The sequence below is a fragment of the Erithacus rubecula genome (assembly GCF_903797595.1).
Source record: "Erithacus rubecula genome assembly, chromosome: 14".
Taxonomy (NCBI): Eukaryota; Metazoa; Chordata; class Aves; order Passeriformes; family Muscicapidae; genus Erithacus; species Erithacus rubecula.
Genome location: NC_136666.1, coordinates 9731697 through 9747698, shown reverse-complemented (window position 1 = coordinate 9747698; position 16002 = coordinate 9731697). Strand labels below are relative to the sequence as shown.

Sequence of the window (16002 nt, the reverse complement as noted above, 5' to 3'; positions counted from 1 at the left end):
GCTGACTTGTAATGCAGATAATAGCACTTTATTTAACAGACTGCAAATCTTTCCTAAGTGTAGTAGGAGGATATGTAGCATTCTACTGGACTTTGAGAGATGAGGCATCCTCAGTGTGTTCCCACAGTCTGCTCTAATTTCTGCTTTGGTGCTGAAATTTCTGCTTTGGCTCTGCCACGTATACTTGAAGGATAAAATCAGAGCTGGAAATAGGGAAGGTGAGAAATTCTTCTATTATGTCACTTTTAAAAATTCACTGCTTTGCTATATGTAGTTATGAGAGGACTTGGTACTTGAAATAGCAGATTGTTCCTAACAGACTGTCCATATCATGCTGCCTGTATAACCTACCATTATATGAATGGAACTGTACCACAAGGGAGGACAACTGATCAGACCTTCCTTTGAAAAATTATTATGCCAAATTCTTTGCAAATTAAAGGTTTCCTAGAGCTTACAATAGAGTGCTATTTTTGAAGCCAGGAGCCTAAATCAGACAAGTGTTGCCCAACTGGACTCTTGAGACTGAGGGTAAAAAAGGTCCATCCCTCAGAGTGGGATAAAAGCTGAATCCAAAGCCTTTGCCATGGATCCATTACAGTGTGCACTGATGTCCCAGAATATGTTTATCCTAAAGCCCATCTCTCCCCTCACTCTCAGTACTGGGAACTGAGATACTCACACTGCAGAGCTGTTTTCTGTCTGGCTCCCATGCATCAAGCACTGTAAGTCAAACAGTTTCAGATGGTGCTTGGTTTTTGTGCTTAACTGAAATCACTAGGTAAATTATGTACCAGGGTGCACAGGGACTTAGCAGTAGAATTCCCATTAATATGGTCAGATATACATGGCTAAATTCTTGGCACTAAAATTTCCCTGCACAGTATTGCCTTAATAATCTTTTAAACTTCAACAGATTGTTCTGTCTATGCAGAGATGCTACAGACAGTAGAGACAGTACAGACAGTTTACCGAAAGTAAACTTTCCCAGATTTTAATCACTCAAATGTCAATATTCCCTTTCTTCAGGCTCCTCAAGCAAGAAGAAACCCTGTGATGACAAAAGGACAATGTGCCAAATTAAAAGCACTGTAATTATTGAAACCAACTGCTGTCATTTAGTTCTCTGGAGGCTGATAGCTCAACTGCTCTCTAGAAATAAATTTCTACAAATTCCTTTGGAGTCAACACTGATGCAATCACTTATTCATAGTAAAAAGGCTGTGCTCACTCAGCATTCTTCTTCATCTGGTTATGTCAGAAGGTATCAAAATACCAAACTTTAATAAAGTGGGAGATGGAGACTAGAGACAACAGCATTAGTTCATGTAGTGTTACAATGACAATGTTTTTTCACCATACCCTAACTCAAATAAGTACCGGGCTGTATGGAAACACAGTGATAAAGACATCACCAGTGAAAGTATTTATAATGGTGAAATTCTTATCTATTGTTTTTATTATTTAACCATTAAAGCCCCTGTAAAACTTTTCAATGGTACAGAACAAACTTTGGCTGAGTACCACACAGGTGCCTGAGGGTGGAAAGAAGGTTTACAACATTGCTGCACCAACACTCAGGTAGCTCCAGAGCCAGTGCAAGAGCCAAGGGGGAATGCTCTGGGGGAAGAGCCACAGCAGGTGTTGTGAGCCATGAGTGAATCAGAGTGTTCTGGAATGTTACATTTCTGCAAAACCATTAAGAGGGATAAAATTATAAAACTGTGAGTGTTCATCTGGATAGCAGAGTCTGTCCTAGCTCATGTATGAGCTACACACAGAAAGTAACAACTGAAACTCTCTGCTTTGTGTTATCCAAGAGGCAGAGTGGATGCTCCAATTCCAGCAGGTGTACATTAACCAGGAGGAAGGAACCCATCCTGACCTTTTCACATCCACTTGCAACCTCTCTGACCTCCCTGTTGCAAATACAAATACAAAGCAGAGGCAAAGCATCACCAAGTCATGACCTCAACATCTACTGGGGAAACAACTACATCAGCTATAGGGCAACCAGCTCAGAGCATGGGCCCTTCATGGCTGGCAGTTAAGAAATAAATACTGCACTTTTGCTTGTAAACTGCTTACCTTTGGTCTGGACTCAGTACCAGCAGCTTCCTGCAGTTTGGAAGTAACATTTTTACCGAGTCATTTTCCCATCAGAACACAGTTTTCAGTGTGTTATTTGGGTTCTAAATGCTTGTCCCAGCATTCTTACCTTGCTAATATCATCAGGAATTAGGCAGTGTGTTTGCTCAATCCCTGTTCAGGAGTGTGAGCTTCTAGGCCAGACTTTACCCAGCCCTGCTTCCTCAGATGTCTCAGAACCCTTTAGATGGAGACAGAAGCTGCTCAGGTTGGATCCTGCATTCCAGCTCCCTCCATGCAGGAGGATGCCCCAGCAGCACACCTTGCACAGGTGCAGGACAGGGCTGTAAATCCACAGAAAGGAATGAAGGAAGGGGACAGGACAGCATGGCTGTTTTAGGATGAAAACAATGTCTCAAAGAGAAACAATAGCTAGAGGTCCCCAATGCACCTACAACACCTCCTGGTTTGACACGAGGCCATGGCTAATGGAGACAGCATTGTTTGGCAAGGAATTGCTGCAATAAACCCCCAGACATTTTCTTTGTTGGGTTTCCAGCTGGACACCATGAACAGAAAACCTGACTACACCATGCAAGTGTGTTGGGCTTTTACCTTCCAGGGGAGATTAGTTCCCATTAGATTACAAGTTAATTAACAATAAATAGTTTATTGTTGCTGCAGTTGTTTCCAATTTGCCAAACATTACATACTAGCAAAACCATTTCTTTATTTTAAAATGAGATTTTTACCCTTTTATGAAATCCATAATTCTAAACTATTTTGGAGAGCTAAACAACAAATTGATTTATACACTAAACACTAAAGAATCTGACCATGACTGAATAGAAATCCACTCGCAAAGTGACTATCCAGAAAAAGTGATTAGCAAATAACAAAGTACAGAATACAAAAGAAATGCTGTTCTACATCAATTTCCAATTTCTACAAAATTAACTTCTAGCTAAGTGGTTAAAGAGGAACAATGTTTTCAGGAGCAAGTACCTTGGATCAAAGATCAATGCACAAGAAAACAAATTGCCTCAGAGTGTGGTAACATAGTTTAATGGAATAATTTTATAGCTAGCAAGTCATATTGTGAAAGAAAAGTGATTTGAAAAGATGAACTTGATAAAACTGCCTTTTAGGTTGCCTCACTAACACTCAATCTTAGGTGACTGAATCAAAACACACGTCCAAAGAATTACAAGCTCTACATCTTTGGCATCTCTAAGGCAGATCTAGCTGCTATCTACAGTGTCATGTGGGAGAAAAATGGGATTCAAGACATATACAGACATACACATAAAAGCCAAACTCAGCCTCTCACTCACAGCATGCTACATTAGGCTGTGTACTAAACCAGCACCTAGGCCTGGCCCAGATTAAGGCCCCAGTGTGTCAACTGCTGCATAAATAAACAGCTCCACTGACTTCCAGCAAAGGATGGAAAACAAATACTAGGGCTCTGACTCACACACAGATGGCAGATGACTGGAGTGATGCACTTTGAGTCAGCCCTTACCTGCTTAGCTCCACTGAGCTGGTGGCTGCAGTTATCATCACCAATAGCCTGAGCAGGGTCCAGCCCAGCAGAGGCACCACACACAGAACCCTGCCCCAACACACTCCCTGCAAAGGCTGCTAAACACAGGCAACAGCCACTAACCTGAATGCAAGTCTCAAAGTTCCTGTTTTAGAAGTGGGTCATAGAGACACCAATGGTTTTCTCCAGCACATGCAGGCACAGCTAGAAAGTTAAGTTGTATTGCAAGAGTCAGCAAATCTTCTGGAGAAGCCCATGTAATAGATGGGAAAACCAAAATTCAGCAGGTTGAAGGAGTCTGCCATGCCACAGGAACACCAAGTTTTACATTGGATATAATGATTTTGTGGTTTGCCACCTTTTGTAGGAAATACAGCCCCTGTTGATAGACCCAGCAAACAACTGAGCTGGGCTCAAGTGAGACAGCAGCTCTCAACCCCCTGTAGGCAGCCAGAAAAATTAACTCCCTCTGGAACTGCAGTGGCCATTTATTAGCTCAGGAATATAAAGGAGAGACAAGTAAAGTAAACTAATTACGTTTTGTGGGGGCTTTTTGGATCTGAGTTCTGAGTTACGAAATAGATTAGGAATGGCTGTTTATTGTCAAGCCTCCAAAAGGAGATTGAGGGCAAAGGAGAAACAAGGATGTTGCTATTATTTATGTTGCTTGAGCACTGGCCATTGGAAATGCGTTTCTCATTGAGTGATTAACAGTTATCCAGCACAAAGAGCAAATAAAAACCTTGTCTAATTCAGTCAGTCCCATTCTCTCTGCCCTTACTGCATTAAATCACGTGCAACTGGCTGATTTATTTACTGCTCCTAAATATCATTACTCTGCTGTGATGCCATGTTTCAAAATCAGGAATAATTAAGAAAACATAAGAGATTTTTAACTAAAGTTCTTTGCTCTTGAAAATCGATAACTTTAGGCTTCATTTAGCTGCCTGTGGATAGATTCACATCCCTGCACAGATGAAGTTACCAAAATCAATACAGCTTTGCAGAGGCACAGGGGGTCAGTCTGTGCAGAGCTCCTCTGACTTCATGAGCCAAGCACTCGCTGCTGGGTCCAAGCTTCCATCTGCATTTGGGTTTAAAAAGGTTTCTCAGCTCCAGAATACACTGTGAAAGCCCTTGATTAAGTCATTATGATGCATAATTCCCTGGCATGCCAAGAATCTAGTCCCAAATTGATACAAAGGCAAGTCTGCTGAGGATGAGTGGGTATTCTGGGGTTTTATTGTGAAAACTCAGAATTACGTGCACTGAACTGCTGGTATGGAGTTTGCTTGCTCCTGCTACCAATAGCCATTAAATTGCCTCTCAGATTAAATGCAATCACCCTCACCCTTGCCTGATGAAAGACTCTCACAGTCCCACTCCTGCTGTTACGTGAGGCCAGTGGGGTTTGTGTTGGCTCAGTGCTTCTCCCCATGCTCAGTGAGCTGAGAACAACCCCCACTCCCAGCTGGGGCATTTCGGTGTTGCTTTATTGCCCATAACAGCTGGCAAAAGCTCAGGTTATTTGGAATGATCTAAAAGAATTCAGCTTTCTTAAAGACAGAGCATTTTAGGGTCTGAGCATGCCCTGGGATCAGTAGCACTGCTAAGATGCTTACAGGCTTAATTCCCTCGATGACCCCAGGCTCTGTACACAGCCATGGCAATGAAGATGGACAAATGTAATTCACAGCACAGAGCACTCTAAAGATCCATCATTAAAAAATGAGCTCAAGAGCAAATCTCTTTTTATTCTGCTTTGGTTACAGAATGGCAGCAGGCTTGGATAACTAGTCACGGTAGCATCAGCTTCCTTCACACTTACTTAACAGGACATCATTTCACTTAAAAAGATCGAGGGGACAGTGCTACATGCTCAGACAGCACAGCGATGAATGTGGCACAAATACCTGGGGAGACAGATTAGTTTGCTATTTCTGCTCACAGCCTTCTCCTAGGAGCACAGAAATGCCATCTCAGCATGCTTTTTGGAGGATTAGAAAGTCATAATAAACACAAGGATAAAAATATGCCATGGGAGTTACAGCTAATTTCTTGCTATAATTCGCAGCAATTTACACATAATCATTTGAAAATACTGCAGAGTGCCAACAGCCAAGTGTCTGCTGCAATGGTGCAAATCAGGAGAATGAGAAATGCAGTTAGGGCTGAGGAACCCTCCAGAAGGGTCATTTGGGATATTAAGTTCACAAGCTCTTCCTTGCAGTTGAGTAATGAAGATTTTATTCTAGCACGTGGAGCCCAGTTTCTCAGGCTGTAGGTGGATGGAATGACCTTCATAACAACTGACTTCAGACTTCAAAAAGTCCTGCCAAACAGCAATGTAGTCTGTGTCTTTTTCTTGCACATGAGGGGTTTTTAAAAATATTTATTTAAAAAAGGAGGCTGCAAGCAGGAGGCACCAGCACCACGACATTTTCATGCAAATACACATTTGAAAAGGTAATTAAAATGTAGTAAAATTACTGAGTAAGGGTTCAGAAATATGTTTTAATATCAGTATTTATTTTGAACATATGAAAATTACTGAAATACCATTATACATTAATTTCCTAATCATAATTTCCATCCAGATATCTGGTTTGATTATAAAAGAAAATATCTGTATACTACACATTGGTATTTTTGTCTATTTTATAACTGTAAATATTTCAAAACACTTTGAAAGGGGAATAAAAACAAATGTGCCCCCAGATCAGAACCCTGCATGTAAAACAAACTAAGGATGAGTTATGAACATCCATGAAGAGGAATTTATAGTGGAAATACCAGCATTGCTGCAAACCTCTTTTATAGGGTCATCAACAGAGGGGATATGGAAAAAGGGGGGTGAAATTATTTATTAAGAGAATACATTCTCTTCTAAAGGAAAGGTATTTAATCTGTGGATCACAAACACTTGACCCAGGGCAAAGGTCACCAGTAGAACCAGGAGCAGATGCAGCCTTGATTTAAATAATGGAGAAGTACAGGAGCAGATGCAGGGCTGATTTAAAAGATGGAGAAGCACAGAAGCAAGCACGCTCCTGGGAGGGCTGATATAGAGGACTGCAAAGCTCCAGGGCACCCAGGTAACTTGTAATTGGTAAAGTGAGCTTGAATTTTAAAGTGATTTATTTTTAAAACATGAGATACGTAAGCTTCTCTTGGAAAATGAAATAGCAAAGAATTTAAAAGCATGCCTAACTTTAAACTATTAGTAGCTTTAATGAATAGCTATTTTTTTTCCAAAGGCACCTGAAGGAACTGGGCACCTATATCTTATCCATGCTCAGTGGAAACTCTTCACCCAGATCTTGTTCATATTTTGGAATCGTGATTCAGTGTATGCTAAGCAAGGCTCAGATATGTCACTGAAATGCTGTCTCACCACATTTTGGGTATCACCAGTGTCTAAAATAGGTTTAGGTGTTGAATGCCTGTCTCTCCTGGCAGCGTTATGTTGCTGCCAGGCACAGACCTGAACTAAAGCTGCTGATCAATCACAAATGACTGTGCACATGTTCATCTGCCCCAGGGGAATGAACCAACACTCAAGACCACCCTTGACTTGTGACACCCTTGACTCATGGGTGCCAGGGACACTCAAAGTTTTGGTTACCATTTTGAGGCATGAGCTCTTGACTTATTTCATGAATACTCAAAAGCAGATTTTCATTTTTTCCCCTTCTGGGAGCAAGTATTTTCAGCCCAGTAGCTGACTCCAGTGTTTCTGCTGGCATCTGCAAGAACTTACTAAGATTCTACCAAGACTTGTTCATTGTCTGGGAAGCTTAGGGACCTTTACATTTCTGTGGCTCACTGCTGACACTGATGACTATGTGTTCAAATTCTCCTAATCCAAGATAAACATTTGGAAAGGTTTATGAGAATGTAGAGCATGTGTCTGCACACATGCACATGATGACACGTGACACGTGCACAGTGGAGAAATGTGTTTGGCTGCTCCTTGACTTATGGTGATGACAGAAGCAAGGATTCAGAAGAAAACAGGCTCTGACTTGAGGTGAGTTGCCAGGGGAAGTGACGAGGCAGCAGCTGAATCCTGAGTAACACAGCCAAAGCTGGCCATTCCTGCAGTCCCCTCAGCTCTCTGGAGTGCTGCAGGAGTCATAAGGGGAACTGAATGACCACCTTCTCATGTTTGAGCAATGGAGAACCATGCTGTGCACCTCCATTTGATCCATCCTCTCAGCCTTTCCTGGGTGGTATTTTAGGAGCAGGAGAGAGCTTATGCCAAATTGCTCAGCCCTCAGTCATTCTAGATGGCACCACAGCTCAATAGTGAGCTGCAGTAATTACTTGTTTTAGTTTATACTGGGGACCACTTTGGCTTTCCAATTTCTAGCCCAGAATGCCTGAGCTGGCCCAGAGGATGCAAAACCAGCTGCATCCTCCCATCCCTTCTGGAGCTTGCCTTCAGTGCATGTCTGGAACACAGACTGCAAGCTGGGTAAAAGTGTCTCTTTCAATTGCCACAGAACTGGAGATCCAGGATCCTGGTATTTTGTCTCCATCCAACATTAGGAGATGGTCTTAGATTTTTTAAAGTTAACTGCTCACAAATTTAATGGACATGACCTTTCCATGCTTTGAACAGGAGTCCTTGGTGCTTCCTGGCTTGCAGAATTCGGAGAATCAGAGAATCAGAATGCTCTGAGCTGGAAAGAATCTTAAAGATCACCTAGACCCAAGTCCCCTGCTGTTGGGCAAGAGTATCTTCTATTAGACCACGCTGCTCAGAGCCCCATCCAGCCTGGCCTCCAGCACTTCCAGGGATGGAAGCAACCATAATTTCTCTGGATAACTTGTTCCTGTGCCTCACCACCCTCACAACAAAGTTTTTTTTCCTAATACTTAATCTACACCTACCCTCTTTCAGTTTGAAACCATTCCCCCCTGTCCTGTCATCAGTGCCCCTGTAAATAATGTCCCTCCATCCTTCCTGCGATTAGGTCAACCTGAGTCTGAACAATCCCAATTCTCAGCCTTTCCTAGTAGGAAAGATGATCCATCCATTTAATCAACTCAGTGTCCTGCTTTGGCCCTGATGCAGCAGGTCCATGTCCTTCCTGTGCCATCCAGAGATGGGCACAGCGGGGTCCCAGAGCCGGCAGGGACAATCCCTCCCTCACTCTGCTGCCCACGGGGCTTTGGGAACACAACATCACTTATCAACGCAGCTCATTAGCGGGGTGCATCCCAACCCCAGGGGCTTTGGGAACACAACATCACTTATCAACGCAGCTCATTAGCGGGGTGCATCCCAACCCCAGGGGCTTTAGGTCTGGGCTGCAGAGATTCCCAAAGCGGGGATGTGCGGCGCAGCTCCCCCGGCTGCGACTAGATGTCAGCACTCCACTGGGCAAGCGGCCCCAGCGCAGCATCGGCGGCAAATAAACCCAGCAAACCTCCCCTGCTCTGTACCACCCTGTGCAGGACAGCTGCAAAGCTACAAGTGAACCGAGCTGCTCTTCCGCCATGAAATCCAATACCACAAAAAAAAAAAAATCATCACCCCCTCCCCCCGGTCAGACCTTAAAAAGGGAAGAAAAGGAGGGGGGGGGGGGGAAGAAAAAAATTCTTCAATCATTTTCTTAAGGCTTGGACTGTTCTTCCAGACGAAAAAAAAAAAAAGAAATCACGGTTCCCACAATCACCTGGAACTGGAACAACTCTGGCAAGGCAGATGCAGCAGAGATAGCTCAGCAAAGCTTTTGTTATTTGGCTTGGTTTTGTCTCGAATGCAATGAGATAACATCGGCTCTCACAAGTCAGTTTTATGAGGATCTGTCAGCTCAGTCCCCATCTGTTCTGGAAAAATAAGCCTTTTCAGGTTAGAGTAGGATGTGGATTCAAATCCACATTTAAATCAAAGTATCTGAAGCCCCTTCCAAATGCCAGGTAGTGAGGGGAGGGTTTGCATTTGAGCTTCCCTGTCAAGCTGGTTTCTGTTTCAAGCTTTTTATTAATTAACAATTAGAGTATATCCAGCAAAGAGGAAAACAAGGAAAAAGCAGTGCAGTGTATGAGAATGCAGTCTATGTGGCATTGGGGAGACAAAGCAGGTAGGAAACAAAATAGACTTCCATTAATTCAGAGGTATTCATTTATAGCTACAAAATGAGAATAAGTATGCTAGAAGAAAGCAAGACACTGCCTAATGCAGAAAATGAGAATCAAAGCATTAGAGTGGCATGATGCAAGCGATCCCAAAGCTGATTTCTTAGAGTGTTCAGAGTTGACCATTATCAACATTATAACATTATAACACATCAGCTGTCACTGCTACTGAACACCCATCACTGGGAACTGTACCCTGCACTGCATTCCATGAAAACATTGCAGGAGAGAGACCTGGGGCATTTTCAACAGCTCCATCCTGAGCTCTGTCACAGTGTCACAGCTGCTGTCAGAGATCTCTGCTTGGAGCTGCCACCCCATCCCAGGAGCTGAGCCCTCAGTTCACCTCACAGCCCCGTTTGATGTCTGCTCTAGTACCTCTCTCAGCCCTGATTACAGCAAGCACCTCACAGGAAGGGAGCTGGCTGGGTGAGCAATGACATTCCTCTGCACCAGAAATTCCTGCCCAGTTGGAAAGAGTTAGGGACTGTTACATCCTTTTTTCTTTCTTTTTTCTTTCTTTTTTTTTTTTTTTCCCCATTTGCATTCCTCATAAAATGATAGCATTTTGCTGAAATCACTGAGCTTAACAAAGGCAAAGTCAGCCTGACAGCTCTGCCAAAGCAACAGCTGCAGGTACTGGATAGGAAACACCTCTGAACTTTCAAAATGAGCTTTGGTAAGAACATGAGTGTATGAAAAAGGGGAGATCCAGCTTCCCACACCCACCCCATTCCCAGTCCTGGCATCACATCCATCCTGGGGGTAACATCTAACACTGGAGTTTTCCAGCTCACACTGCCCTGTGTCACTCTCGGCCAGTCTCACCACATACAGAAAAAAAAAAAACTGAGCAGGAAATGGAAATTACCCTGGTCTACTCAATGGGTTTCTGCAAAAACTGTGATGTCAGAACAGCATCACACGCTTTTTTGGGGGCTGGCTAGGGTTAGCAGTGTGCTGACATCAGAGCTGTTTCAGTCCACACAGGCTTTCCCCAGTGTAATTAGGTTCCAGTGCTATCCTGACATCTGAGACTGCAGCTCTGCTCCTCTTCCATAGGTCTGAGCAGCAGGGAGTGCCCAGGACTGGAAACAGGCTCACAGCCACTCCTGGGACAAAGAAAAGCAGTTGGTGTAGGGTGCTGGGAGTACCTTTTGCTTTCAAAGAAGGGAGAGCAGTGGAAGAAAGGTGGATAAGGAGTAGAGGGATAAGGAAAGATGGAAGAAAGAGAGGGGTCTCCAGACATCAAACTGCTTGCTGCCCCTTGAAGCCTCTGCAATGGGGTGAAGTTCTCTACAGGCACAACCTGATCCCTTAGCAAGATCAGATTGCCTCAGGAGAAGATGTTTGTAAGGATAAATCTGGCTAGATACCCCTGCCTCTTCTCCTAAGAATAACAGACTGACAGAAAAGTTGAATCTAAGAGCAGTTGTAGGTATCACGATACTTCTTTGTTACCTGTCCTGAAAGATACAGGTGGTATCACACATCACTGGCCCCACATTTTCCATCCCATGTTCTGACATGCTGCCTGTATTAGCATTGTCTTTCATACTTATCCTTCACAGCATGGGCTGTAAAGATGTTATGGGCAAAAGAAATCTTTGAAGCTTCCCATTCAAATCTTCAAAGAAGGACCTTAAAGAGCACTCAGAGAGAATGTGGGAAAGTCTGGAACATGGATAATGTTATAAAGCTGACTTTCCCCTTTGTCCATCCATAATCGTACCACTGTTGTGCTCAACTTTTTAAACTTCCATAAAACTCCCTGAGTGCTGAAGAAAGTTTATCCATTCCTCCATCCTGTTAAGAACATCTATCAGTTTCTTCACAAAGTTGTGACCAGAAATAACCCATAAACCTGCAATACAGTCTCCAGAGGAGACAGGTCTGGGGGTGCTGGAGGGGCTGCATCTCCAGCAGCATGCACTTCTTGGGCACGTTTTTCCAAGCCAAATGCCTAACCTTTGCTAGCACACACCATTCTTGGAATTCTACAAGCCAAATGCCAAACCTTTGCTAGTGGTATGCAGCAAAAGTCCCTAGAAAATGCCAATTTATTCTGCTAAAGAATGTGGTAAAATGTGGTTGATTTTAGCTGCGGAATCACACTATTTGGAGAAATAAATCACTCAAGACATAAAAGGAGACATACTTTTTCTTTCATTTCCTCTGTGACATATTCCCCAGCGCACCAGTAAGTCACTGCCTTTTACAGGAAATTCTGTGGTAAAACCAGAAAGATTCCATCAAAACCAGACGAAACAAAACGGTGTGCATGTCCTGTGGCTGCTCACTGCTCACCCTGATCCGGAGCAGCGAACTGCTCTCTGCATTTTGTATTGAATGGAAACTGCTGAGTTCTATTACGTTTATTACTTAGCTCAGGATTACCTGCAGTATGTGCTCCAGGAATCACAGCTCGGGCCAGCCCAGACCAGGGTTGCCCATGTGCTGAGAACCATGGCATCTTCCCTGCAAGACCAAACTGAGGAGGCTCTCAGGCCTCTCCTGGACAGGATTGACATCACCTCTGTAGCTGCTGCCAAGAGGATTTTCAAAGGAGTCATGGATGAAAAGTTTGCAGATGGAAATACTAACTGGGGACGAATTATGACCATATTTACTTTTGGAGGTCTTCTCACCAAGAAGCTTCAAGAGCATGGAGTTCAGCTGACTGCAGAGGAGAAGGAGGAGATCTCTTATTTCATCACAGAGTACATCATCAACAACAAATCCGAATGGATCGATGCGAATGGTGGCTGGGTGAGTTTCTCATTTTCCACCAAAGTCTAGATTAAGGGATTTCATTAATTGTTGCTACAGACACAGTCAAAACCATTTTATTCAGGGTTTAATTTGGTGGATTAATATTTGGTGTCTGGAATGTCTCATTGAGACTTAAGTGAGAACTTTGCTTCTGCTACAAACAGCACAGTGATAAAAGACAACTTTCTTTTTAAAAGGCAGTTCCAAATTTTGAATAACAGGATCATACCATAATTCAAGTTGAGAATAACTTTAGAAAATCATTTGGTTCAGCCTCCCACTCAAAGCAGGTTAAACCATACATAGCCTGAAATTTCCATTATTAAATCTAAAATTAAGTGGCATCCTAAGGTCAGCACAGCAATTTTACTTTCATAGAGGAGTTGGTTGAAAAATACTTAAGTTCAAACTAAGGAAAGAATACACAGGTGTGATCCTCACAAATGAAGTCAGCACTTTTGCAGTGGATTTCAACAAAGCCATTATTTAATCTCCCAAATCAGTTTTACTTACAACAAATGTCCAGGTAAGTACAACTGGCATTAAATCTTTTCTGTTTGGACTGAGGTAATCCTAGAACTTCTATCTATGAATGGTCAATGCTGAGTAAAAGCATTGTTATTAAGTGGACTGTTCTGCCAAGCTGCTGAAATTCCCTTTCTGCCAGTGAAGGGAAAGTTCCTTCTGCTTTGCAAAGTTTCATCACGCCAATACCAATTTTTTTTTTTTTTTTTTTAGGGGAACTGAGAATCAATGACACCAGTCTCAGTTATTTCCTTGGGACTTTTTTCCTTTACTTATATGTAAATGTTACTTTCTTTTTCCACCCCCTCTCATCCCACGTCTCTCATATTTCCTACTACTTTCCTCCCCCTGATTTATTTGATTTATTTTCTAGTGTCTTGCTTTTCCTTTATTTTATTTTTTTTTCTTTCTGCTTGTTTTAATCCTTATCTGCAGCAGCAAAAAAAAAAAGGTGATAGTGACTCACAGTCCCTTGATGCATCGGATTTTTTATAAAGGCTTCTCTTCCCATCTCTTTCAAACAGAGTCAATTTTATTTCAGAGAAGTATCAACTCCTGGCAACATTCTGTCATAATAGGTGCCTCATCATAGTAGAATAAGGAAGCTTAAAGGAAGATATTTCTGAGTGTATTACTACATCAGAAACATGGTACTTGTACCTTCCTGGTACCTCCCTGGAAGATGCAGGCTCAGATGATAGAGATCATGTTTGTTTTCTATTTACACAGGGAGGGCAGAGTCTTGACTTGGAGATAAAACAAACATTCAGCAAGGTGCAGCTATTTTCAGCCACTGTTTTTAAAGCTCTATTCATCTTTTGAAGGTAGAGCTCTGAAAAGCTGTCCCTCACTGCACAATGCTGCAGCACTTTATTTGACACAGACACTGGTGTGGTTTCCCTACATGCAGTTTTTAAGCTGTCCCTAACTGTGGGTGTTCTTTTCCACAGGAAAATGGCTTCCTAACAAAGTTTGAAAGAAGATCACTACTGTCTTTCTCCAAAATTACAGCCCTGTTCATAGCTGTTGTTTCCTTGTTCAGAGAGTACTACTGAAGTAAAAGGATCTGCCATTCCTGTGTAGATATTGCCACAAGCTTCATTTCTCAGCCTTCCTCCAAGCAGTATCAACAAGAGAATAATTTCCTTCCATAATTTGTGTTTAATTTATTTGTATTTATTTTGACTAAATGCAAGGTTTAACATGCTATCCTAATACCAAATCTGAAGATGAGATCCTTCCAAAAGGGAATCTGCACAACATCATGCAGAAATTCAAGTCCACCTTTCCAGGCAGAATTGCTTTGAGATCATTTTCCACATCCAGACAGCTCTTGGAATCTCTCTTGCATCTCCATGAAAGGACATTATTTTAGTGAAATACAATCCAATGGGTTAAGAAACAAGTTTTTATGTCATTTGTTTTGTAAATGAAATACTACTGTAATGCATTTTATTGCAATCTCTGTATAAGAAGAAGGGGAGGGGGAATTTTTGTGAAAAGAAATGGGAACTCCAACATAGAAGTGGGTATAAGTTACTGACACATACTAAGTGATTTCTAAGGGAAGAACTGTTTGTGGAAACTAGCAACTTAAAAAGTTGCACTCACTTACTGTTAATGCAATGGTATGTGGTTTTGTGCTGTATTTTTTTAATTGCTCACATCTACAATGAATGTTCTTTCGTATTTGTGTGATGTAGTCATCTGGCTGAACGTTTTTTAAACTAGATGTTTAAAAATGGCAAGCACAAAATAATTTTAAAATGATAAATTTTTGTAAATACACTAATATTTTAAGAAAATATATTAAAATACATGTTTTAAAGTCATGATTGATCTCATTTTTTCCAGAAAAACTGAAGCATGGGCAAAGATCTGCCTGAATAAAATAATCTTAGAAGCGTTATCACAATGCTGCTGGAAAATCCAAGTAATTTATGAGTTTGACCTGATGACCATGGATGTCAAGACTTTCATTTTCATTTTCATTTTCATTATCAGATAGGTACTATCTGGTAAAAGAAACAGGTATCTTGTGGCAAAGTAAATGAACTGGATCAGCTCTGCTGACAGTAATTAGTGTTTTGGGATACATCATAAAACTCAGCTAATTCAGAGAGTGATATAAGAGACTTCCAGGCTTTTACAGTCTCGGGCAATTCATGTTTCTACTCAAATTCCATTTGTTTTCAAAAGCTAAACAGTAGTTCTTCAAGAATTCATTCTAGAAGGGTTTTCTTCAGCTGTAGTGACTTTCCACTAGGGAACTAAGGCTGGGTCTAAACACTTAGATATGTTGGGAGGTGAACCAAACTGAGCCAGTAGCTGCCTGTGGCACACACCACCACTGTTCTCTGAGACAGATCCTCTAAAATATCCAGCTCTGTGACACTGAGAGAATGAACCAGCCTCTTCTGGTTATGGGCTCTCCACCTTCCATATCAGCATAAGACTTTTTTTTTTTTTTTTTTTTTTTTTGAAGTAAGAACATCTGTTCATTGGAACAACCTGCCCAGAGTTGTGGCAGAGTCCCCCTCCCTGGCAGTTTTCAGGATACATCTGAAAAGGGCACTAGACAGTTTCATCCAGGCTCCCTTTGTTGCTGTTGAATAAAAGATGGCAGTGTTCAGAGGGCAAGGGGGCAACTAAAGGAAAATGCCTACCTCCAGAAAACCTATGGCAGCATCTGTCAGAAATGACATTTTAAGACATGTAATGACATACATGTCTTTTTTGACAGTCTGTCTTCATGGTAAGAACAGTAATTCTTACTCAGTTCCTTTTTGAGCACTACTGCAAGCACGTATTATAGTGGCGAACACCAATCTATTAATATCACATTCACTTCCTTTTACACTGGTCTAGTAACCTACTTTATATTCAGAAATACAGTTTTTTAGTTAAATATAAAGAGTGACTGT

General features: G+C 41.9%; 1 protein-coding gene across 2 annotated transcripts in view; it reads left to right on the top strand.

Moving 5' to 3' along the window:
* The window catches only part of BCL2A1 (BCL2 related protein A1), a 35077-nt gene extending 20199 nt beyond the window's left edge, over positions 1–14878 (top strand). For both annotated transcript variants that reach the window (XM_079317550.1, XM_079317549.1), the window contains 2 exons: positions 12003–12550; positions 14029–14878. In XM_079317550.1, the coding sequence (XP_079173676.1) occupies positions 12131–12550; positions 14029–14133 (525 nt within the window). In that variant the 5' untranslated portion in view covers positions 12003–12130 and the 3' untranslated portion in view covers positions 14134–14878. The remainder of the gene's footprint in view (positions 1–12002; positions 12551–14028) is intronic.
* The last annotated feature ends 1124 nt before the right edge of the window (positions 14879–16002 follow it).